At 46.2% G+C, this 25,219-nt stretch overlaps 1 protein-coding gene across 2 annotated transcripts; it reads right to left on the bottom strand.

Annotated features, from left to right (window-relative positions):
• Positions 1–787: 787 nt before the first annotated feature.
• Positions 788–21,720, bottom strand: LOC104842343 (chromosome unknown open reading frame, human C6orf89). 2 transcript variants are annotated; one of them, XM_010584617.1, is made up of 7 exons: positions 21,518–21,720; positions 20,091–20,256; positions 8,505–8,659; positions 8,061–8,182; positions 6,684–6,810; positions 5,856–5,979; positions 788–5,452 (listed from the first exon to the last, which is right to left on the bottom strand). In XM_010584617.1, exons 1-7 carry the CDS (start codon positions 21,704–21,706, stop codon positions 5,367–5,369), a joined length of 969 nt encoding a protein of 322 aa, XP_010582919.1. In that variant the 5' UTR covers positions 21,707–21,720; the 3' UTR covers positions 788–5,366. The 2 variants fall into 2 exon arrangements, with proteins under 2 accessions (XP_010582919.1, XP_010582920.1); XM_010584618.1 differs by lacking the exon at positions 788–5,452 and adding an exon at positions 5,468–5,709.
• Positions 21,721–25,219: the final 3,499 nt, after the last annotated feature.

Genomic DNA, 25,219 nt, shown 5'->3' with positions numbered 1-25,219 from the left:
CAAAGGGGGTGCAGGGCCATTTCTCAACTCCCCAACCTGCCCCAACAGCTCTTTCTGGAGCCAACGTCTGAAGCATCAAGACTAACACCACGAGGTCCAAGCCCCACCCTGGAACTGACAAGCTCATGTCCAGCCGGCATTAGGTAAGCACATGAGGAATGCAGCTTTACTTCTGCTCACTCAAGGAACAGCCTGTCCAGCGCATCCCTGGGGAACCAGCAGTCTCGGCACAGGAGACAGGAGCTGCATGCCAACACCTGATGGGGTGTGCAGGGTCTGGCTCGAGGCTGGTGGGCTCCAGAAAGGCACAACTCTGCGCTGCAGAAGCAACCAAGCCTGGTTTTCTACTGACTCACGTTTTGAGGGTCTTCAGCGTGGCTTCTCTGGTGTCTAATAAGGCTAATGCATTGTCTGGGTAGTAGCGGGATCTTTTTCTCCTCTACTGGCCTGTTTTTATGAACGCTGGAGGAGCTTATTGTCTTCTACCCCTCAAAGGTTAGCTGAAATAAGCTGAATTGTGAAGGAAGGACAGAGTTTGTTATCGGGAAGAAAGGAAGGCAGAGCTGTTGCATCAACGTTTTTTAGGGAACCAGGCTAAAACTGTCAAAACATTTTCCAAAGTGTTTTGTTTGACATTTTCCAAACAAAAGTGTTCTGACTTTTCACTTAAAATGACACTTCCACTTAGAAAAAGGGTTAAATAACCCCTCAATGGCTGACATGCAACACGACAAGAAAATAAATCAGGAAAAGGGGAAAAGGTGCATTAACACTTGTATTTAATTGCAAAAAGTAAAAACTTTTTTATTATTCTTACATACAAATCTAATTTATTTACACACTTTACAGGCTTTTTCCAAGTATTTACAAAGTTTGCAATATATTAAATTATGACCATCCATAAAATTCTGCATTAAGTGCATATTTACATTCTTTTTTTTGTCCACCACTGAATTTATAGTGTTCAGCATTGAAACAGTCTTTACGCATATATAGCTTTACTTCCCAGCACCCCTGAGCCTCTATAACATGCCTCCCCTCCCCATAGACAAAGAGATAATGCTAAAAATAAAATCACCTGTCATTTGTTTGAATCTCCAAAGCAAAGGGGAAGACCAGCATCTCCCTTGTTTAACTCAGCAGGACAGTAAATCTATCCTTTATAAGGAGTTTCCTGAAGAGGAGAATATGTAGTTCTACATATAAAATTTATGAAGAGGAGAAAGTTTGGTTTGCCGGAAGCAAAAGCTCTTTGTGCACCCACTGCAAGGCCCACCTAAATGGCCTCACCCCAGAAAGTGTTCGGTTCTCTTGGGGACCACAGGGCTAAATGTAGACGACTAAGCCTGGGATTGGGCAGATCCTGCAAACTTCCCTCCCTGGAGCAGCGTTCCCAATGTGAACATGGGGGTTCAAAGGCAGGAGGATCACCTTTCTGAGATGCTGGCGTTCATAGAGCTCACATCTCGAGTAACAAGATGCTCTCCTGCTCCCCACCTCGTCTCGCTCAGGGTGTTCCCACGCTGCATGTAGGATTTCCTGTGAAAGGGCGTGCAAGGCTTGCTGCTAGAAATCTGGGGAAGCCAGCCATGAGAGAAGGGAGGTGCTTTGATCCAGCCCAGTAAAACCAGCTTTTCTGCCAGACCATTACAAGACAGCTAGTGGGAGAAGCTAAAGGCCGGAGACTCCCAGGAAATCTGACCCTGGAAAGCTCTCCAGGGCATTGCAAAGGGAGTTTGAGGCTGGGAGCTGTAGAGCTGCCTCAGGGAATCATGTGTGCAATGCCAGTGGGGAGGAAAAAAAGAAAGAAAGAAAGAAAGAAAGAAAGAAAAGAATCAATAGAAACAGGCAGCTTGGCTCCCTTAGGGGATGCTGATTTCCTGGTACTGAAGTAAATAATAATACTCCTTTCTCCTCCTTTCAGTTACCCTGAATTCAGGGCTGACTGAGAGCAACGGTCAATGACCCCTGCCTTTTGGAAACCAGCTTTGAACCGTGATCCTCCTGCCCAGCTGACGGGTGACAGCCCATCTTTCTAGCCTGACAAGTAGAAAGATGACCCCCTTGCATCTCTGCCCACTGGGCACCTGGGTAGCACCGATTTCTGCGCCTCGCTGGTGTGATTTCAGAGCAGCTTTGCAGCCTCCGAGACATTGGGTGAGTGGGAGTCCATCTCCCAGCTCACAGGCAAAGAGCTCTGAAGCATGCAAATAGTTTTTAAAATAAATGAGATGCATGCATTGACTAGGCACCCCTCTGAGCTGGCCAGGGTGGGGCGTGGGAGATTGTCCGAACCAGCACATACCCTTGGATATGCACAAGTGCCAAAGTGAAGCTAGAGGCGAGGAAAAGCATGATGGGGGACACACCCTCTGCAACTCATCTGATCAGGTCTGTTGCCACGATGCCTCAATAGCTGAGAAAATAGCCACGCTCTCCCCAATTCAGCCTCAGCAGATCACTAGGAGCTACCAGGCTCTCTAGGGAAGTCGCAGCCTTTGCAAAGGTTCTGTGAATCCAGAGCCCCAGATGAGGAAGATGACCAGGATGCGCTTGCAGCCATTTGGCCAAGGCATCAACACCTCCTTTTGGCCATCTTAGTTTTGCCATTTGGCCTCGTCTCTGAGTCTTCCATCCTGGCTCCTTGCCCGTGTTGTGATGCAGAAGGCGTTAGCACTACTTCTCTGGCAGCGGAAGACAGGAGCTGCTCTAGAAGCTGTGCTACAGGCTGGGGCTCCACACTCAACAGCGGCTAGGGCCAAAATCAGCTCTTTATCAGCCGGAGAATTGCCCTCCTGTTTTAGTTTAGCAGCTAATTCCTTACAGCTTTTGGAAGAGGAAGAGAAAATATATTGGAAGTTTAAAAACAAATGATGTAAACTCCAAAGGGAGCAAGGTTGGGACATATGCAATGTATCGCTTAGACACAGATCTGGAAACTTATGCAGAGACCATAAAGTGCACTTGGAAAGCTGATCTGCAGTCCAGATTCACCATCTTCTGTCCAACCAGCTGCAACTCTTTGAGGAGTGGAGAAGCAATACGTGAGAGCACTTTTGCTAAATAGGCACAAACCTGCCCTAGAGCCCCCCTTTATCCCCCCAGTCTAAACAGCAACTATAAACAGATCCATTTTCTCTGCTTCTTCCCAAAGGAGCCAGACAGCCACAATGGCTTAAGCGTGACTCACAAAATACAGGCATTTCACAGATGCTTGAGAATTGTCTTTGCAGCTCTTTTACAAGTTACATTCAAGGACACTTAGAAGTAACAGCATCACCAAAACACCTGCAATCTCAACAATAATGGGTCCAGCAGGTTCTCTCCCCATGCATCTCTAACCAAATGCTTTACGGAAATGGATCAGGTACAAAACCAGTTAAGAGATGAAGTAACCTTGTCAGCCTTTGCATTTGACTTGAGAAGCTGCCAAAGTGTAAATAGCAACAGTCACTAATGAGGCCCTAATTCTGCCATCACCAAACTCCCAAATTTCCATGAACTAAGACTCAGACTCAGGCTTTAAGAGGAGGGAGAGGGGTGGCGTGTGTGTCTTGGCATGTACAAGATTGCATGTAGTGTCACAAGTGTAAAACACACCCCAAACATTAACAATACTAACAGAAGTCTTATTAATCCAATTCCCTTTAATATTTTGCTAGAAATTAGTCCTTTTCTGTCCTGAGAGAGTTAGGCTCTCCCCTTTGGTTCTACTAGATCTGGTGGATGCTGGTCCAGTGTCAAGGGCCATGCACACAGACTGACACAGGTGCTGGGGTCGTTCTTATTTGTTTACAGGAGAAAAACAAGGGTTATGCATAGAAATGTTTGTAGTGTCAAGGCCTTAGACTAAATTCTTTGGAGCAGGAACTGTCCTCTGCCTTATCCTTGTACAGGAGCTAGACGTGGTCATACCACTTGGCACCTTTTGTTAGACCCTAGTAAGATTAGTACAATGTTTGCTCCCATTCTCCTGGTCTTGCTCAAAAACAAAGGCTGGACAGACATTTTTCCAATCTGTCATTTTACACGTACCTAAAATATTTACAGAGGAAAAGGCTCTTGCTCCTGAGAACGGAGTTAACTTGCTTTCAAACAAAACCCCTCCCAATTCCATATTAACAAGTGTGAGAGTATGTCCTGAACCCCAGCCCTGGCCTATGAGTTCAGCCTGACACATCTGTAAATGATCTTCAACAGCAGGATCAGACCCAAAGGATCAGACTTGGAAGGGACCGCAGCATCCGCAGCCTGCAAACACTGAAACCGAGCCTCTCTCAGGGCATTGGATAAAGCAGTGCTCAAGCAACAGGAAACATGCAAAGGCAGCTTGGAAAGGACTCAGGAAAAACCAACGTTCAATTCTGAAGACAGAGTTCCAGGTCTGGAAGGAGTCAATACAAAAAATGCCAGGGATGAGGAAGCTTTCAGGTGTTCCTGTAGGTACCCTGGGCCAGGAACACAGGCAGAACCTCTCAAAGCAAAGAATATTTGAAAACTGTCGTGCAGCCCTGGTGTCTTAGGTGCATAATCAGAAGATGAAACTTGTACAGAGCTGCTCTGCACCGAGCCCCATCTCCATCCACAACTACTGCACTCTCAGCACCATCACCACTAAAACTTGCATTGGTACTTTTGTAGGAAAGGAGGTGGAGAAAAAAAGCACAGTTACTATTTGACTCACAACCTCCTGATAGAGAACCATAGAAGAGTGATCACAAGACACAAAGAAGAGGCCTGAACAGATTCTTTTGGTACAAGACCAATGCAGTGGGTGCGGGTCTTTGCCCTAGGCAGCAAGGCTCATCTCAGCCCTGGAGCACAGAGCCAAGACTGGCTTTGCAGGGCACGCTACTGAGGCACACAGCTATGTATGTGATGGAGAGATGGGGTGGAGTTGGGACACATCACCAATTCATTCCCTTTATAGAGCTGGCCTGACAAGACAGGCTCAAAGCCTCCTCCTCAGGAGGAATGTACACAGAAACGTCACAAAACCCCTCCACTCCCAAACCCCCCAGGAAGTTTCAGAAGTGCCATAATCCACAAAGGACACAAGGTGAATCTCATCCTGAGAAATCCCTCTGTTGCTCCTGGAAAAAACCCTTTGCTGCAAACCCAGGGCTTACCTGAAGGGACAGGGAAGGTCATAAATAACTTGAGCTTCTCCCAAAATACATTTGAGGAAAGGCAAAGAATTACCTCAAGGGTCAAGAAAACAGTCATTTTTAAACACTGTAAACATGCAGGGTGGCAAAGCTGCCTGCCCCAGTTAGCCCAGCTCTATCTCTTTCAAGACGCTGCCTTGGCTTCAAAGCTGAAAGTCTTCTTGTCCTGGAAATAGCCGTTTTCCTACCCCACCGTCCTTAGCTAGCAGCTCCATCACAAACAACCGCTGGCTCTGTCCCTTTGGCCATGAAGCTCATCATCCAGTAATCTGCGCTGACATAACCTTTGGAAGATGCAATGAAGAGGCCATATTAGATAAATCCATACTTAATGACTGCTCACATTTCCCATGAAGTGATGCTGGTATGCAGAAGTTCTTTGGAAAGACCCTGCCCTCAATGACACGCTGTGTTTGTAACACCCAGCAGAGCATTGTGTCTTGTGTAGCCCATACTGCTCAGTTTTTATACTGAGCATCTCATGGTATCCTGTTTGTGTTCAGGCCACAAACTCCCAGTCCAGAATGATCACTCCTTTGTACTGTGACAAGCAGGCACACACCAGTTTGCAGGTGGTAATGGCACACACCACCTTCTCAGGTGTCAGACAGAAAAGACCCAGCTGGAAGCAGTCTCCTGACCCCAAGGGATCTCCCAGACCCTGCATGCTACAGCACCGGTACTCACCCAAATCTCCAGCTTCCAGCTCCACTTTGAACATCTCACAGTGTCCTCTGCACTTGTCCAGGGGTACAACAGTCAGGGTGAGCTGTCCGCTTCCAACAGCAAAGAGGCTGTGCAAACTGTAGCTCTAGGATGAGAGGAGAATATTTCAAAGCCTTGCTAGTTTTTCTTGAGTCTGTCTGATCAAACGAGGGGCAAGTCACTGCCCTGCAGCAAGGTGAGACAGCACAAACCACAGGTTTGCTGCTTCCCCCAGTTACCAGTATATCATAGCTGAAGTCAGCTGCATGCAAGGGTCCTCCTCCTCCCCTCTTCTGTCCAAGGCAATGCAGACCCTCCACACCCACAAAGCCCGCAAGAAAACGGAGGAGGAGATCAGGCTAGAAGCCTGAATTGTCACTATCTTCAGTGAAACATCTCCATGGCAGGTATCTCAGAATGTGTGAGACTTACTGCCAAGAACAGCTCCTAAAAATGCAACTCTTAAATGAATTCTGCCCAACTGGGCACAAAAAGACCATCCCCTCACCGAACTACAGAGCAAGGGCAGGACATAAATGTGAAAGGAGCTGGGACACCCCACAGGCATCTCTTAACTGCTAAGGGAGATGGGCCCAGTGTATCACTTGCGCAAAACTGGACACAACTTCTGGGTGGTGCAGCAACCTTGAGATGCCACATTACACAGGGATGGACAGAACTGATACAACCCTAAACCCTTCTTGTCAGAATTGTATCAGATGAAAACGTCCTGCAAATCCCCCAAAGACTTGGAGCTTCTGGAAGACAACTCAAAGATAGGGGATAATGTCTCTGGGGTGAATTTCTCACCTTATTCCCCAAATCTGGATGGCGGATGAGGAAGCAGCTCTCCAGGGACACTGTCTTGGGGAAGGACAGCAAAGAGGAAGTGGGGAAAAATTCCTGCAGAATCCGAGTTTTATTCACAGATTTGTTCCTAAACAAAACAACCCATATTAAAGAAATATCACACAATGATAATGCTTGTATTTAAAAGGCTACTTCCAAGATCAAAACTCTTCACAAATATTCATGCTTGATAAACAGCCTGCTGATAGACTACCACCTAGGAGCTAGGAGCAAAATTCGACCTCTCAGCTTCTAAACCTGTGCTCCTTCATATCTTCCTTAGTACCCGCAGCAGGACCATGTAAACAGGGAACAAAGTTAATTTCCTTCCCCTCTTCCCTTAAAATAAGCTGAGTCATTGATCAGATCCATTAATTACAAAAGATGCAGAGAGGTGGCACTATACACAACCATAACTGAAACCACATGGCAAGGCAGGGGGGAATACAAGTCTATTCTCTAGGCCAGGGAATGTGACTGGAAAAGGCAGGGTGGGGCTTGTTATTTTTACATCTCTGTCTAGTGGCTTGACATGACTAATACTTCTGTATCCTGATCATCTGTCTACCAGCACTGGGGTCAAAAGATCCCATCTAAGCATTAGCCAAAGCACAGACTCCACCATGCCCTTCCCCAAGTCTGCTTGGACACTGCTCCTTTGCTCGTACGAACGTGCCAGGGAGCCTGGTCCACACCAGGTGGCACCTTCCGATGTTACTCGTCACTCTTCTCCACATGAAAAGACTTGGCTAACACACTGGGTTGCTCTTCAACCTTAGAGAGCTCTGAATTGTTCAAATGTCTTGTAGCCATGCTAAAGGCTTTAGCGCAGTTAACAGAGGGCCAGGATTAGGGTAGGACATTTTTCCTGCATGAGACCAGACACAAATTGCAGGATCCCTTAGCTTTCTGTTAATTCTCAGTGTTTTGCAAAAGTCATGGCACTTCTTCTCAGTCAACACTAACGGTGGAGGCTTTCCACTGAGCAAACAGACAGAAGTGATTAGAAACGTAAACCAGTTGCCTCAGGTGATCAGACCACAGCCCAGATAATTAGCGTATGGCCTGAAGAACAGGACTGAGCAATCATTGGGATATTTTTGTCTTGTAAGGGGAGCAATGTGTCCCAGCCACAACACTCCATTTTTAGTGCAAAAGTCTTCTGCTTAGATCAAATCAGTGCCAGCAGGCAGACAGAAACCTGTAACCTACTCCTGTTCCCCTTCCCTCCAGTTAAAGTGCAACTTACAAGCTCCTAGTAATTCACATCAGCAAAAAGCCTGGGCACCTCTGCAGAAGGGATGCATACATCTATCACATGTTTTGGTTTTGACTCACCAGGGAAAGAAAAATGGGCAGCTCCACAATTCAGCTGAATTTTCTTCTATTATAACCTCTGCCAGGTCTGGATCCTGGGACTGAAAATGTTTCAGTTCTTCATAGGAGAGATGCTGCCCTGTCTTAAACAACACAAAACAAAGATAAAAGCTGTGCACCTGCGGTTCTTCCCCTCTCCTATTTCCATCCCACCAAAGAACATCCAAAACTAACAGCCACCTAGACTGCTAAGTTTGCAACCATAATTAGTCAGAGGAACAATTTTCTAAGGATGCAGTGAGCTCCTCAGCCCCTGACATCTTTAAACTGGGCCTCAATGTCTTCTTAGATATATGTTCTACCTCAGCAGTTTGAGTTTGTGTTGAAAATACTGGGCAGGGGTCTTTGGCTGGTGCTATTCAAGGGTTTGGACTAATCATCCAGCCTTACATATCCATGCATTACCTTGATTAGAAAAGGCTGAGACCTCTGGAGCTTTTCTGATAGTTCTCCAAAGTCTGTCACTATCTGAAGGCTTTTCACAGCAGAACAGACTGTGCAGTTTGCGGGAAGCATAGAAGTGTTCTGTCTGCAACCTGCTGCCCACCAGTCCTGGCATTCTTGGAAAGAAACAAGAGAAACATGTTTAATAAGACCAAAAACGAAACAGAAAGGAGATAGACTTGATGATAAACTCATTATCCCTAACATGAAACACTGAGATTTCTTACAGCTTCCGATGGCTGTAAGTTACTCAAAAAGAGTAAGCTTCACTGGGCTGGGAACTCATCACAGAACATTTCCAGCACAGGCTGAAGATTTTGGAGATACAGCTTGGGGTTGGGAGAAATGGGAGAACTTTATGGAAATTCCGCTTCTCTGTATATATGAAGCACACAGGCTAAGTCACCCTTTCATTATCAACAAAAGGATGGCAACCACCATATATAGTGCAATTAAATTGAAACAAGCCCACAAGCAAAAGATCAGTCCAAACATGTTATCAAGGAGACACGCAGAAGACAAAAAAAAGATCAGGTTTAAAAGAGTAACTCTAACATGGTTAGCACTAGTGCCATGAACCCTGCTAAGACATCTCTGAGATCACTACCCTTCCCTTCACCTCGGTGTTAAGAAATACTCTGTCCTGGGCAAAGTTTGCCCAGTCTCTGATGTGCAGAAGATGCTGGGGAATGCAGGATTTCACAAAGATGTGCTGCTGCTATTTTCATTCATCCCATGCATTGACTTGAAGATGAAATGGGGAGAAAAGTCCCAGCATAAGGAACCCCTGGACCACAGCTATATCCATTTTAAATTTCAGAAATCGTTGTTACACCGCAATCATCTGAACTGGCCTATAGTGAACACTGCATATGTTTACATCTTCAAAAATTCAATTTTTTATGTGAAACCATTATTTGATGCCCATATCCTGCCTCCCTCCTCCAACTTAACAGCCCTCCCAGCACAAAATGTAAGTAAACATTAACAGAAGAGACATGTTGCACCGCTGAATGAACAGGACAAGAGCCAATAATGCTGAATGCCCCACGTATTTCTATGCTAAAGGATCTGCAGGAGCAGCCGCCACACTAAAAGAATGTGGGTCTAATTTTGTGACAGCCCTGGTTCTGCAGCCTTAATCCAACAGGGAGATGTTTAACTCAGGCAGTGGCAGCAAACCCACCCAAGCACCTCATCTATCAGGGTGGGTTAGGAAAAACCCAAGGTCTGGGACACATCTCACATGAAACATCCAAAGATCTGTCCTCATGACAGGCCCACCTGTCCTGTCTGGTGCCAGCACATGTCAAAACAGCTTATGTCTCCTGGACATTGCTGCAGGCCACCCACTTGGGAAACAGAGTGGATGGGAAAGGGGAGGAAGAAGAGACAGTAAAGCCTGTCTGAAAAATAAAGTTGGGAAACAAGGATGCACAGCAGCTTTTCAGGGTGAAAAAAAGACCACGCACACCCTGCCTGTTACTGCCATCATGGTTTCCAGCCACACTCATGCTCCTGCACATGGGTAATAACTGCTGAACAGCACTTAATAGGAAAGCTCTTGTTTTATTTTTCCCTCTGACACTTGCAACAGGCAACGAGGAATATTACAGAGGATTTAGGTTCATTGGGACATAACAACAAGGAGCAGATTGGGATTAATTTTGTTTTTTTCTTTCTGAGTTATTTCCAGTCAACTCCCAAATGCTGCATTTCCCACCCTACTGCTGGGATAAGGACTAAAAGGGATCAGGATATAATCCCTAGTCTATCTGGAAGACACATCTACACTGCTTTCAGGGAAAGGGGTAAAAAAGCAAAACAAAGTGTAAAATCCTTATTGCAAGCAGAAGTCCCACTCCCATGAGAAACTGCTCCAACGTACTTTCCCTCCCTGCTCACAAGAGAAAAAAGAAAATCTTTGTTCCACTGCCTGTAGAAAGCTTCAATTTTACAACAACAAAAAAACTCAACTCACAAAAAACAGCTGGTCAGTGACAGGAAACAAAAGGCTGAAAGATCTCACCAGAGGAAAGGCAGTAGCCATGAACAGAACAAGAAAACATATCTTATGGTCTCTCATCATACAGGGAGTAGCAATACTATAATTTCCCTCCGGGCAAAACTTAGAAACCTCATCCCAGAGCGTTAAGCACCGTTGTCCCAAAATTTTCTCTCTGGGCTTAGGGCAGTACCCCACATAACGGGATGCTAATCAGCTTGACAGTATAGAGCTTGATTCCTCTTTTGAGTGAGGGTGGGATATTTGCATTCTCAACTGCTCAATTCAGGAGGTTATTTCTTTTCCCCATGAATAACCCAAGCGGAGCACAGTTGAGATGCATTTCAAATGCCGCAAGTGGGGTTGTGGGACTTTTTTTTTTTTGGTAATTAATCTTTTAGATTTATTGTTGAGGGTGTTAGTCTGTGCACCAGCATGTGTGTGACTGGCATGACAAGTACGGGCAGCAAGAAGCGCCTGCCCTTCCAGGGAGGGAGGGAGAAGAGACCATGCACAGAGGAGAGGGCATGCAACTGCACACTGGGGACCGCAGCAGGAGTTTTACTGAGGATGCTTGTTCTCTCTTTCGATTACCCTCCCTGCATTCCTTTTACATTATCACCCTGCCCAGACACCCTGGAGGATTATTTTGGTTTAAGTCGAGTGCGCTGTCTGTGCGCACGCACAGTCTGCTCAGAGATTGAAATGAAAGATGCACTCTTCATCCCCAGTGCAACCGCCACATGCAGCTGTCACAGGATGGTCCCATCCACTCGCATTCAAATGTTAAAGTGCTGGGCGTGTGCAATTATCCCTGTGGAGTTTGAGTGCAGGAAAGCAGCTGTAGTATTGACACGTACAACTATCCATTATGCGACAGAAGCGCAGGCCAGTCCCAACTAACCTCTCCTCCACGCTTGTGCTTTCTCACCCCTCTTTGAGGAGCAGCCTTTAGTTTGTTAAGCAGAACCTCAGTTCCCCATCGGTCACATCCACCTAATATTTGCTTTAATGCTTTATGAGCTCTCCAGAACAAGAGCTGTCTTCTCCCCTGTGTCAGGATAGTTCCTAGCAGAGCCAGGATTGGGAACTTCCAGCTGCTAACACTGGAGATAACAAGAGATGATAACTTTCCTTAAAGCATGTCTATGATTAATGCTAGAAGGAGTTTATGACTGTACTTTCCACTATGCAGAAAAATAATTTTCAACTTACAATCACTTTGCGCACCCCGCCCTTCTTGGCCATTTTCAGAGAGGATCTCCCAAGTTTTTTTGCTGTCCCCAGAACTACAGAGGGGTGTGTGCACACAACCCCAGAGATGCTGGGTGTGGACAATCAGATTGGAAGCTAAGAGGTTATTGAGAAGACCTGGCCCTACTTCTGCCCATTGTAGTGAAGCAATAAAACTTATGGAAACTTGCCCACATAGATCTGAGAGCAGGATCTCGGCAACAGCCCTGGTCTCTTTAGGGACCATATGGAGAGCGAAACAGTCTGCCGCTGCAGCGGGTTCAAAGGGAAGCCCATAGCAGGGGGACCTTTTGCTCCTGCAAGACACACAGAGCCAAGCCAAGGGCTGCTCCTGACCCTAACGAAGCGTTGAAAACGTAAAACCTCCTGCATGTAGAACTGCAGGTGCTGAGGCAGCTTGCTGGGTCCCCACCAAGCTGGTTTACTCCCCAGCACTCAGGACTGCATGGCTGAAGAAATCTCCTGAAGGCAAGTGACAGGGAAGTCTGGTCCTGGGGAAGGGGGACTCCCCCAGGGCTTCGCAATCCCCCAGGTCTTCTGTCCTTATGGGTTGTTGCTACCATCACCCACGATAACAAGAAGAAAGCTCCCCAGAGGGCTGTCTAATGCACTGAGCAGCTCCACAATCTGCAAAGGTTGGTTCCAAATCCCTGATTTCTCTGAGGATGACACTATTCCCCAGTCCCACCACATACCTCACTAGGGATCAGTGCTAGGAGTATTCAAGCAGCTTCAGCAAGCCTAGGATGAACTCAGGGCTCTCAGGAAAGACTGGCTTGTGCACTGAATATTCACAAGACATTTCTCTGTCCTTTCTTGTAGGTCCATTGTACAAGCCTGGCTGTTCCATCAACACCCACAACACTTTTGGACTGTCCCTCACAGGATCCAATGTACCATCAAAACCTAAAAAAATACTTGTAATCAGGGTAGGTCAGCAGGTAAACCTCAGGGCTCTCAAAAAGCATGACCAACTCTACATTGGCCAATTCAAAGGTAAGCTCAGGATGGTGGTGGACTCACCCAGGCCCGACCCAGTGACTCATTTATGGCACTGCACTGACAGCCACAACCTTCTTGTTCCTACGTGCTAGATCCAACGAGAAGATGCTGATCTCCACTTTTACAATGTCTCCCCACAGCTGCACATTTGTAAAAGTCAGGGAATTTTTCAAGGTGGATCTGAAGAGACACTTCAAAGGAAAAGATTAAGACCTCAGCCTACGCTCCGCTGTCTGTGACCACACTTTCCCTTCAGCCAAAGAGACCTTTACAGACATGCACCTGACAGCCCGTGGGATACTTACCTGCTCTGTTCATTTTCATAGCAAAAGCCCAACTACAAGCTGATTCTTATGGCTGACACAGGGCAGAGCTTTTTAAGAGACCCTCAATCCTACCTCTAAGATTCCCAGTGACAAACAGGCCACGAGATCCTCGGTGCTCTGATGTCCAATTACCTTCACCACAGAAGGACTACAGCTCTCCCTCCAGTTGAAAATACCTAGCTTCCAGATGCTGGGATTTTACAGTCCTGTTTTCCATTATTTTAAGGACAGGGATTTGCAAAGTCTAGCCCTTAACCTTAAAGCGAAGTTGCAGCTCATAACCTACTGTTATTGCTTTGACAGCCAAAGAATATGCAGGCCAGGTTATTCTTGCTCCTGAGATATGACTAGCCACTTGCCGCATTGGGACCACTGCAGATTTACAGATACTATACTCCTCAAGTAAACAGCTTGTTACTTGTCGTGCTATGTCCTTGCAGCAGGATATACTATATGCTTATCACCACACCCCCCTTCCCAGATTTTATAGAAAGATGAAACAGTATTTTAAAAATTCAAAGCAATTTAGACATCAATTCATTATCACAATCTATGACATGAGTAAATGTCATTATTCTTACTTTACAGACGTAGAAATTAAGAGCTCTGTGTGGCACAGTTCAGAGGAGACATTCAGAGCACTTTGTTGCAAAAGTAATGTTTCCCAAGCTCCATCTTGCTGAAATTTTTCACTAGGCTAAAAATTAATTTGATTGTTTATGTCATGTCAAAGTCAGGCTAAACTGATGGGTGTTTGAGCAAGTCAGACAGGAATCATAAGGAGTGCTTATTAATTACAGTGTGGAAGTCCTCCTTAAGGAATGCATCACAGTGGGGCTTTAAATATATACTACAAAGAGGGTCCCTGTTCAGCACAAGATCCTCACCTCTTTCTCTTACTGCCCTTTTTTGTAGCTCTGTATGCCAGCAGCAGAAAGTACCTCCCAGTCCTGGTTCATAGCATTTTTAGGAACAGCTAGTAACAAAATAACAGCTACAAATAAACCCATCTAGAAACCCTTATTTTTGTTCTGGGTAAAGAGTCAACAACTCCAAGAACTACTCATTTATCTCCCTAATGGGTAACGGCTGGTCAAACAACCGAAGGATGATTAGTCAATCTCTAGCAAAGCACAAAAATTATTTTGATCCAACCAGACATTGTGAAATCAAGTCTGCTCAGCCTAGCCCAAGAGGAACTCACAGTCCACTGGGGCAAAAGAGCATTATTTCCAGGAGAAACCTGCACCTGCCAATCTAGAAAACTGAAGGCAGAGACCAAGCTGTCAGGAAAGCCTCCAAAGTCCACTCCAGCCTGCACCTCTGGTTACGTGCCCTAGAAGACAGCTTGTGCTGCTCTGGCAGTGTCTGCGTGAGCAATCTGGCTTGGAGGAACAGCACGCTTTTGAAGCAAATCCCTCCCAGTTGCTGCCACTTGCCTGACGGTGGCTTCAGTTTGTAAAAAGTTTGACATGTCCATGTCACTACTGCAAACAGGGCTCTGCTAGGCTGCTGAATACCTCTGCAACAGGCCACATATGGCACACTCTTCCCAGGGAAGTAAACCCAAAGCAAGAACTCACTTGCTCTGCAACTGAGGAAACAAGAAATTCTGGAGGCATCAAAATATAGAAGCAAAAGGAAGAGCTTTTCATGTTCCGGATTACCGCAATGATTTGGAGTTTGTTTACTGTCAGCAAATCCAAATAAACAGTCCACTGGCTGAATGGAGGCCCAAAGTAACACAGTATATGAAAACAGCTTGGCACCACCCTGCACTGCAAAGTCAGCCCTTTTTTTTCCCCCTTCGAACAAGCCAACATACACATCTGTTGGTCACTCTCAGGTTATAAAAGGGTTGTTTATACACACACACAAAAGATCAGATAAACTGGCAGCTGTACAGCGATGGAGCCCTGCACAGTGCTGCAACCCACATCATGCTCACACCCCCCACAAAATGCTCCAGCCGCCGGAGCAGGTGCATGAGAATATGCACGAACACAAGAGCAAGCCAGCTTGACTTTGCTTTGGGGAAAAAAAGTGAGATCCTTTGTGAGCAAGAGGAGAAGGCCATGCTGAAGGCAGCAAGAAGTTAGGAAACAGATCCTGCTTTACCTCCCAAGCAGCCTTGTTGTGCAACCCTTTCATTCAGAGTGGGCCCATGTTGCTTTGGCTCATGCATCACTGAACCCAGCAGGTCAGATGCAGCCTGGGCTGCAACACCCATGTGGAAAGGCTGGCTGAATACCTGGGTGCTTAGCCCACACTGCACTCAAAAGGCACAAAGTCCACTCTCCCTCATTTAAGATAGGCATGCTGGATGCTCCCTTTCTGCACAGAGCTGCCCCAATGATAAACACACTTCAGGGCTACAATAAGAGGGGAGGAGAGGAGTGTGAGAAGTGGAGAGAAACATGTCTGTGGCTGGCCCACCGCAGGCTGCCTGCAAAGGGTTAAGATCAGAAGAAAGCCAGGACCTGGCCAGGTGCCAAGGCAAGCCTCCAGCTAAATTGAAGGTGGCCAGCCAAGAGGCAGAGGCTGCTGTCCTCTCCCAGTAACCCAGACTGCTGTGACCCATCCCCACAAATAGCTCTCACAACCAGCAGGCCTTGGGACATGGCAGTGACAGGCCATTTGCAACGTGTTGCTTAAACACAGCTCCTCCAGCAGGGTTCCTTTCTCTAAAATAGATTATGTATAAAACCCATAAACATCATTTTAGCCCTACTGGTCTAGGCAAAAGGGAGTATTTAACACAAGGAGTCTTCTCCAAGCTGGGGGTAACTTGCACAGGATCCCTTTTCCAACACTGAGCTACATGGGTGCTTGTGTCTGATTTTAGGTGTGCTGAGCAGCTACTGATCCAGTTGATTTTCAACTGTGTAGGCTGTACGTGGTCACGACCGGGTCTCATTATTAGATGCAAAGCTGGATTTTCCTTGAGGTCATTACAAACCCCTATCAGCACAACGTGCAAATTGTCATGTTGTTGGATGAGAGCCTGTTGGCCACTGACCGACCTGCTCTGCTGAGGTTTTTGAGCTGCAAGGACTGAACTTACCATGGACAGACACACAAGTTAACATATGAGCAACTTAACACTCTGCTCATCACGTTCATTGCTCTATGTGGCTAGCGGGGAACAGTTATCAACCAGCTGACATCAAAATTCATATTTAGACATTAACAAAGCTAGAAGGATGTCACACAGTTGTGAAGGGAAGAACCACTGAAAAACAGATAGAGTGATCACCATTATGGTTTTAAAACTTCGGTTAAAAAAAAAAAGAAAAAAAAAGAAAAAACCCTTTTCATTTGGCTCCAGTAACTACAGACTTAGCTCATTATATTACTTCCTAATGCTTGCAGGGGAGAGGGAAGTACTCATACCCCTACTTTGCAGCAGAGAACTGAAACACAAAGTGTATGACTTGTCCACCCCAGCCTATGTCAGAGAAGACAAATGAATCCAGATTACATAGGCCCTACTTTCTCCTTGGAACAGAACTAGAAAGCCTTGAGTTAACCCACATGCCCACCCAAAATCCACTGTGTTCCTTATAGCAGGTAGAGTCCAGAGGTCTGCAAACCCATCACCTCCCTCAGGGCTACACGAAGCGCTGATCTACCCGCCTAACAGCTGCACACTGCAGCAGTGAGAGGTGTTTCCCCCAGCCTGGAGCAGGCAGTGTGACCCAGCACTGGGGCTTTCACAAGCTCTGTGTAAGCATGAGCTCAGGAAGAGCAAATGCAAACCACATTTCCGCAGAACTTTTCCCCAACCGAAGGGACCTTGGTTCCTAGCCCTGGGAAAACAGCTGAAAAAGAGGCACAGATGCCAAACCCAGGGGTCTAAGAGTCAGCTTTGTAGAAACAAAGGGTGGGAACATTAGTTTTAATATGGGAATTGATCTGGGGGAGAAAGCCGGCAAGCAACAGAACAGAGACAGGCAAAAAGGAAATTTACTTTGGACCTAATCCTACAAACTTAACGCAAGAGAGCGCTTTGCGGACACTGCCTCCTCACCTCAGCCACTCAAAGGTCCACCCACAGCCACCGACAGACAGGCAGCCCTTGTCATCCCCAGCACGGCTCTTTGGGTGGAAGGGATGAGGATGAAGGTGAGAGCGAAGGCAGGTCACCCTGAGCCAGAGGGAGAGGGGAGCCGTATCCTGCACCCCTGCTCCTCCCAAAGCATCACCACCACTCTGACACGGGGCTCTGGCTCTCAGGGAAAACCAGGCATCCAAGTTCCTCTTGTTCTGCAACACAAACCTGGCTGCTCAGCCCACATCTACCAGGGGACCGGGCTCCAACCTGCACTCCTGGAGACAGGAAAAGCTGCCCCAAGACCACTACTCCCTGAGCAGGCTCAGGAGGGACAGCGCGGCCGCAGACCGCAGCCTCACACAGGTAGGCTGCCCCTGCCTGCCCAGGCGTCTTCAGGCCCGGAAGAAGCAAGCCGGACCACCCATGCACCCACGCTCGCCACGGCCGGGCTTTGTCCGCACCACGTTGGGCGGCGCAGCCGGGGGAAGTCTGCCAGCACTGCCGGTGGGCCAAGGCAGCCTCCAAACTGCTAACAGGTGGCTTTCAACAAGAACAGCCCGAGCTGGATTTGAACTGGTGCCCAAGCACAGCAAGCTCCAAGTTTCATCCTCAGCCCCCTCAAAATTTTCATCTACCAGGATCTACACAGAGAAAGGAAGAGGAGCCTGTGCGTTGAGTCCCTTCATTAGTGGTTTTCTCTGCTGCTCAGTCTCCTTGCACAGCGCCTTCTCCTATGCAAGCATGCACTAGAGAACGCCAGACCTGCTTGCAAGACCTTCCAGCCTAGTGCTCACATCAACAAACAGGACATCAAGATGTAGCTTTACCCCCTCCCTTCAGCAGACCACAAGGCCAAAATTAAGGGCAAGATGTTGCATCATGCACAAGGCCAGGCTGAAAGAGAGCTCAGGAGACCACTCAGCCCCACGCCATGAAACTATCTCATCTGGATCCCTACCGGATGGCTTTACCACGGTCCACTCAGCAGCAGGCTGTGAAGTTGACACCAGTGCTGCTGCGACAGCCCCTGTGGCCACAGCTGCCCGCCGGGAAGCCAGGACATGAGGGATTCCCACAGGAACCCGGCCAAGGTTCAGGCTGGGTGCTGCACTCTCCCATTCAAATAGCCAGGGTCTAGTCCAGTTCCTTTTGCTGAGGCAGGATCAAAGTTACTCCAGCCATCCCTAGCGAATCTGATAACTGGGACACGCTGTGGTTTCCACCACAACCTAATACCATTGGAAAAACAGAGCGGGAACTGCCTCATCCCCTCTGTACCTCCCCTCCTTTCCCCAGAGCTGGCTTGCTGCCCACCCTATTGCTCATCACTTCAGAAGATTTCTGGGACTCATGGAGGCATGAGGGATTTTATATGCATTTAAACAACAACCTCGCATCCTTCCTCTCCATCCATCCTTCCCTTTTCCCCTGCTCCTTTGCATGTTTCCTGATCTCCTTCCCATTCAGCTGGTGTTCCCATCAGTAGCCCAGACTTGCTCCTGCTCTTCTTTATCTTCACAGTGAGATACTCATTATTTCAGGCAGCCCTTGTCCTATAAACCTTTTGCTGTCCCAAGGAATCTCCCTGGGCTCTCCCCATCCAAGGGGACCCTGTGGCATCTTAAGGAAGAACCTGTCAACTTTCTGAACAAAATTTCACTGAACAAATATGAGCATTAAAATCCCTGTTGGTTTCCTTCTCCACACAGAAGCAGAGGGGTGTGCACAGACTCATGTCAATGCTGAAATGCATTAGACAGACAGGCTACTAATGTCAAGTGGCTATCAGAGCCATCTCCTCGCCTTTGTTTTTTCCTCCCTGCAAGAGATCCCAGTGTTTAAGGAAAGAGATGAACAATGGGGGATACCCCGTCCCACCCATATGAACCCGAATCAACAGAAGTCCCACGTGTCAGCGGAAGAGAGGGAGACACACAGAGAAAATGCAGAACAGCACTGGCATTTCAGGGAGCCCTTTTTAGTTACAGCAGGAAGGTCAGAGCCACAACAGACAAGTCCAACACAATGAGCTGCCGAAGCTAAATATAAACCCATCGAGGGCATGGATACAGGAGTTTGTTTTTACAGTGAGCCGACAGACGATCAACATTGTGCCACATCCCCGCTCAAAATAATTCACAGCTTTATCATTACTGACAGTCTTTGTATTTTATCAAAGAGGCAGAGCCCATGCTTACACCCATTTGCCAGTCTAAGTCAGTGGAAATGATTAACTGAGAATGACAAATACTCAGACTTTTCCATTTCTATTATGACAGTCTAGGAAAATCTATTATGTTCCTCTCCCATAATGGGACCACCTCATTAGAGAGCCACTTATCTAGCTTCCTCACACACACATTACCCTTAACATTACGTTAACTGCTATAAACACCATAGCTCTCAAACCCACAGTCCTCTCCCAACATGCCACTTGGGAAAAACTACTTAAACCCGGGTCGCATATTGAGGTTTCTATACTTCGCTCACAGATCAAGATTTAGTTGACAAAACTGTTTTTGCCTGCTTTCTCAGAAAAAAACAAAAGTTGACATTTACCCAGCATAGCTATCTTAGTATGATTCTCAGAACTGCAGAGATTTTTAGAGGAAGGGGAACTCTTGTGGAAGAAAAAACCTGAGGTGTTAAAAGCAAGGAAAAGAATGTGCAAGAACAAAATTATGAAGTTAGAGATAAAATAGGCTTCAGCCCCAATGAATGGAAGGGAAAGAGCCCTAGCTAGAATTCAGGATGCTATTTTTAAGTACAGTGGTAGGAAAAGAGAAAACCAGGGTGCCATGCCAGTAGCACATTTGTTATTTGGTGCCCAGGGAGACACTCAAATGATTTGCATGGCTGGTATTTAACATTAGGCTTATGCTACAGCAGAGAAATAATTTCCTTACTCTCGAGCATGTACTTCTTGGCAATGGGCAGAGAAAGCAGCCGGATGTGACCGATGAGGGAGCCCCAGGCATGGGCTCTGGAGAGCGGAGCTTCAGGCGGCAGCGGGCTGTATGGCTGGATCACGAAGTAAACAGTCAGCAAGACCAATCCCAGGGTGAGCAGGCCCTGTGAGAGAAAACAGGCAGATAATTAATTATACTGCAGTGAGACGATATGTCTTCAGAACAGTACACACCTTCTGGCTGGTATCAAAGGGTTGTGGCTGTGCACTGCAAGATGAACACTCAAATTTTTGCTGTGGCTCCTTGTTCAACTGCAATGCTATTTACATACACAGAGTTATCACTCAGTTTTATTGTTAGGACTGTCCAAGGATTAAATTAAGCAGCCTTCAAACCCAAGCCACACAACTCCGTTCATGTATTTTAGCACTACAAATATTCCAGCACCAGAGCAATGAGGATCATCTACAAATAGTTTCAATTCCTCCCACCTAATCAAATAAAAGCTTGCACTTCTGCCATACCTCTTACACAAGGTTTCAAGGCTTTTTGCAAACATCCGTCAAGCCTTGAAACACTTTGGCAGAGCTGGCACCAGCTCCCTCCTCCATACCAGAATCCCAAATAAGCCTTAAAGAGATGACATGACGCATTTCTCCCCCTGGCCAAAGTCAAAGTGAATCAAAAGCAAAAACAAGAACAGAAGCTGAAAGTTCAAATTTCCAGTTTCCTGTTCTCCTGCCTCATTTTACAGCTTTTTATAGGATGTGAAGAAGAAAGCTTGGATTTTTTTCTAAATAGAAGCCATCATGAAAATTTTGTAAAGATGACACTAAAATATTACTGAGTATATGCCAGTGGGAAGTTTTTCGTCTTCGTAGCAATCATCTCGAACCTACCTAACAATATCATTCTTTCATCGACTTTGCAAAACTTTTTACAGCATCTTTTACTTAAGGGTCTCAAAACATTTTTCTAGCATCAAGCATCACAACAGGTTTATTTTATAGACTAGAAGGGAATAAAGACAGGTAGAAGCTTGTGACAGGGTCAGAAACAGAGCCTGCATTTCTTCATTATTCGACCCTTTAAGAATCTCCTTCCTCACATTTCCACTAAGGGTGCTGACACTGGGAATGTTTGCCTGAAGAATCAATACAAGTCTCATTCTTTAATAATTTAAGGAGAGGAAGGTGTTGACATGTTAAACTTTCAACACACACGAGCAATTTCAAACCTCAGTCAGCTGTCTTCTGTTTTCAGATCAGCTCGTGGGACAAAGGAAGGAAGCTACACGTCACAGCTTTTTAAATAAGGAACTCAGAAAAATTCATCAAGAAAATGCAATGGGAAATAAAAGCCTCAGGTGCAAAAGGAAAACTCTGACCCTCAAACAGTCTGTGCACATACAAAAGACGTCTTACCTTGTAGAGAGCCACTAAGATTGGGTACCGTGGAGGTCCTCTTTGGGGTTCATTTCTTTCCAAGAGCTGCTTGATGAATTTCTCAATGGCTTTTTCTGACATCCCACACTGGTGGCCAGTCTGCCTCACTAGATCAATTGTCTCTGATAGCTTGTCATAAATGCTGAGCTCATTGGCCGAAAGCTCCATGGCCTCTGATGAAAAATCCCTGTGGGGAGATTCAGTATGTTAACAGAAAGCATACTCCAGCCATACAGCTCAACACAGCATGTGCAGACAGAGCACAGGAACATCGCAATGTCTAGGCAAGCAGGAAGGCTTCTCTGGAGCAAACCTGTTTGCAGCCAAAGGCACAACATTTAGCTGCAGTCCTAATAGTCTCTCTGCTGGTTCAATATCTCCTGGAGACGGAAAGAAGCCGTGAAATTTCCTGACAAGAGAGGAACCAGCTGAGATTTGCAGCTTATGTAAATGAACAAAGCTTCCCAGAAATCAGTGAAACTCCCATTAATTCATCTATTCCAAATGAATCCATCCCATAAAGCGATTGCTTACCAAGTACAACAGCCAGCAATACAAAGCCGATCATCAGACACAGTAGCCAAGCTAAGCTCTCCTGCACTATAATTTTAGTTGCTTATTTTAATGTAGATTTGTTTTCATTAAATCCCCTGTCAGCAATAGGAACAGAACAGAGAAATAAGCAGTATGTGTGGGGCAAAGTCCAACAGTTTACAATTTGTTGAAATTTTCGCAACCTAATGTCCAGGCCAACTGATTATTGAGTAACAGTAATGTGATAGCAGCATGCTCTGCAGGCAACAAAAGCTCCTACGTTCCTCTGAAAGTTTGCCTGCAGGTCATTCACACACAGAAATGCCACATAACTAAATACTGCAGCAAGAATTGCATTGTGAACGTGAGACAGAGACAAAATGGCATTTGACAGAAAATTATTTCCCACCACGAAATTTCAACAGGGAAGCTTGTAAGAACATACCTACGAGCAATCAACATTAAGATGCCAGAAAAAAGAAATGTGTTCCTCTACCACTCCCCCTGTCTGCCACAAAGGCAGAGCCTCACGATACCAAGAGCAGCAGATGGGCTGAAGAAAAGATGCAAAGAAATTGCTGGACGAGCTAATAGCTGCCAGCGTGAGAATCCCATTGTTAGAGGCATTTCGCCTCGGAAAAACACTTCTGGGGAAAAGGGAGCATCTGTGAGGTCTTGCTTTGCTTCTTGTTTCTGAGCTGGGAAAACTCTAAACCTGGATCAAACTGGGACAACCAAACTTTCTTGGGAGACAAGAGTTTAGCAATGCAATACCCTAAAAGCACAGACTGAGGACCATCACGTAAAAACACAAGAAGCATGACCGATACATCCAGCTCACAGCTGAAAATGGAAATTGGGCCTCTGTCTCCCTTTTGCTCCAAGTACCACCTGACACCAGGAACGAGCTCGTGAATCCTGTGTGCTGCTTCACCCAATTCACCACCTTGCTCCGTGAAGTCTGTCGCTGTACTGCAAGAATTGTGTAACTATTTACGTGGGTCTTCTCTGCACACACCTCACAGCACAGCCTGCATTTTAAAAGCACCGATCTGTTTTGCTCACTTGAGAACAAGCTGACAAGCACTACATACCATGCTACCTAAACTTAAGACTTGCTCTGCTCTAACTCATTCAGGTTGCTCCCACAGGACAAATCAGCCATAAATGTATGTATGTATATATATCAAGAAATAAGATTCTCTTGTTAGGCAGCCAAACTTGAAACCTGATTTGCCTTAAAGAACTGGCCAACAGCTTTCTCCCCACACCATGGGCTCCTACAAGTCAGAACTCAAGCAATGACATTTTTAATATTTTTTTTATCTGCAATCCTAGGGTGTAGGTTCAGAAAAAAACTCACTTTTCAACAGGACTACCAGCTTCAGCAATTGCTCCTCTCCCCCCAAGATCAACCCCCTGTTCTGCTCTTGCACATTTGTTTATGTGGTCACATGGTGAATCAGATGAGGAAAATTATCTGGCTGAAAAATAGCCCCTATTTGTTTGGTCAGCAGCTGCCTAAGCATACAACTCAAGCAGTTAATGTCAGATGTTACATTAACATTAGTGTCAAATTTCGAGGCACAGCCTTAGAAACACCAAAAGAGTAAAATACCAAATTAAAACCTAACCCCAAGCACACAATGAGAACATGCTGCACTACATTGCCAGGTTAATTAGCTCCTGGCCCTGTTCTACTGACATTCCTTGTGTTCCATGCAAATATTTGTCCCAGATCTTACCACCTGAGCAGCCCCATGGGCTAGCAAAGCTGCCCCAAAGCAGGTTTGATCAATAATATCTCATTATGGATCATAAGGTCTCCAAGGCAGGGACCTTTTCTTCCCACCTGTAAAGCACCCGGCATGCACTTGACTCTATAAAAACAATACATTGCTTTACTAACTCTTTCATTTATGTAATACCCTGATTCATATAACAAGCAAGAGCCAGCACATCTAAAGGATATTAAATACTTTTTTTTCTTTCCCCCAGCTTTTATGATTACTCTAGTTGCCTTGACACTGCAATTGGTGCACTAAATGGTCTCAAAGGTTATCTAGCTTCCTCTGGCTCCTGTGTGCCAAAGCTTTTGCCTGTGAAGCTCTCCAATGCCAAATTCCAGCAGATTCAGCAAGCTTCCCCTGCTTGCAGGATCTGCCTGGAACCACTTAAAACAATTATCGCTACAGAAATGCTGTCAAACATGGTCATTTCCCCCTTTCCAAACAGCAGAAGCATCCTACTATGATAAAACGCCGCGATACATCCCAGTTCTCCCTCTTCTAAATTTGTATTCAACTCTGAGCAAACACCTTCGTAGACAACCCCTCCAAGTCACAGACATTAAAAACCCAAATGCAGCTCCTTGACAAACTCAAGAGTAACCCAAGTCCTCAGCTAGGAAGTAAGGCATTATGCTCCCACATTGTTTTGAGAACAGATGAGGCCTTAAAAAACAAATAACAACCCATTATTTCCCTTCCTATCGCCACAATACAACCGACAAAATAATAACAACAGGCTACTGTACCCGCTTCGCCATCACACACACATACTGAACAAGTCTTATCCCTTGCAAACAGCAACCCCTCAGAGACAGGCCTTTTAAACTAGGGAACCCATATGTTATTGCTATTTTTTTTATGAACTCCACCACCCTGGCAGGAATAAGCAGCTCTCTCCGCAAACATAAATAGCGACGGCTCTCGGCCTGAAGGGTTTCCACCCAAGTGCCCAGTTCTACCTGCAAACCCGGCAGGGTGTTCGGAGCCAGGCTTTTGAAAGCTAAATATTTAGAGAGAAACGCTGTCAGAGGAGTCTTTAAAAGGGAAAGCTTGCTCGCCTTGCTGCTGAACCTGAAACAGCGATATAAATACAAATACATTCTCCTCTGCTTTAACACCGTTTATGCTGCTTTCCTCGGCCCTGCTCAGGGGGGTCAGGTCCCAGCCCTGGGCTAAAAACCCTCCGAAGAGGGGCCTGCACCCCACCACAGGCCGGCGGCATCGCCCTCATTTGTCTCTGAGGCAGAGGAGCTCCAGCCAGGATTTTTTTTTTTTTTTAATCAATAAAATGAAGCAGAAAACAGCCCCCACCCCCTCAGCTGGGCGCCTGGCGAGGGCCTCGCTGAGGCCCGGGGAA

Source organism: Haliaeetus leucocephalus, unplaced genomic scaffold (assembly GCF_000737465.1).
Source record: "Haliaeetus leucocephalus isolate CR32 unplaced genomic scaffold, Haliaeetus_leucocephalus-4.0 Scaffold1000, whole genome shotgun sequence".
NCBI lineage: Eukaryota > Metazoa > Chordata > Aves > Accipitriformes > Accipitridae > Haliaeetus > Haliaeetus leucocephalus.
Note: the sequence above shows the minus strand (reverse complement) of the source record. Positions and strands in the feature narration are given on the sequence as shown.

Excerpts from the sequence above, each read along its gene's own strand:
- LOC104842343 (XM_010584617.1), bottom strand. The coding sequence starts at position 21,706 with ATGGAGCTTTCGGCCAATGAGCTCAGCATTTATGACAAGCTATCAGAG. Across the intron at positions 8,183-8,504 it reads CTCAGCCTTTTCTAATCAAG|ACAGGGCAGCATCTCTCCTA; the intron begins GTAATGCATGGA and ends GTGTTGTTTAAG. Across the intron at positions 5,453-5,855 it reads GCTGGAAGCTGGAGATTTGG|GTTATGTCAGCGCAGATTAC; the intron begins GTGAGTACCGGT and ends CATCTTCCAAAG.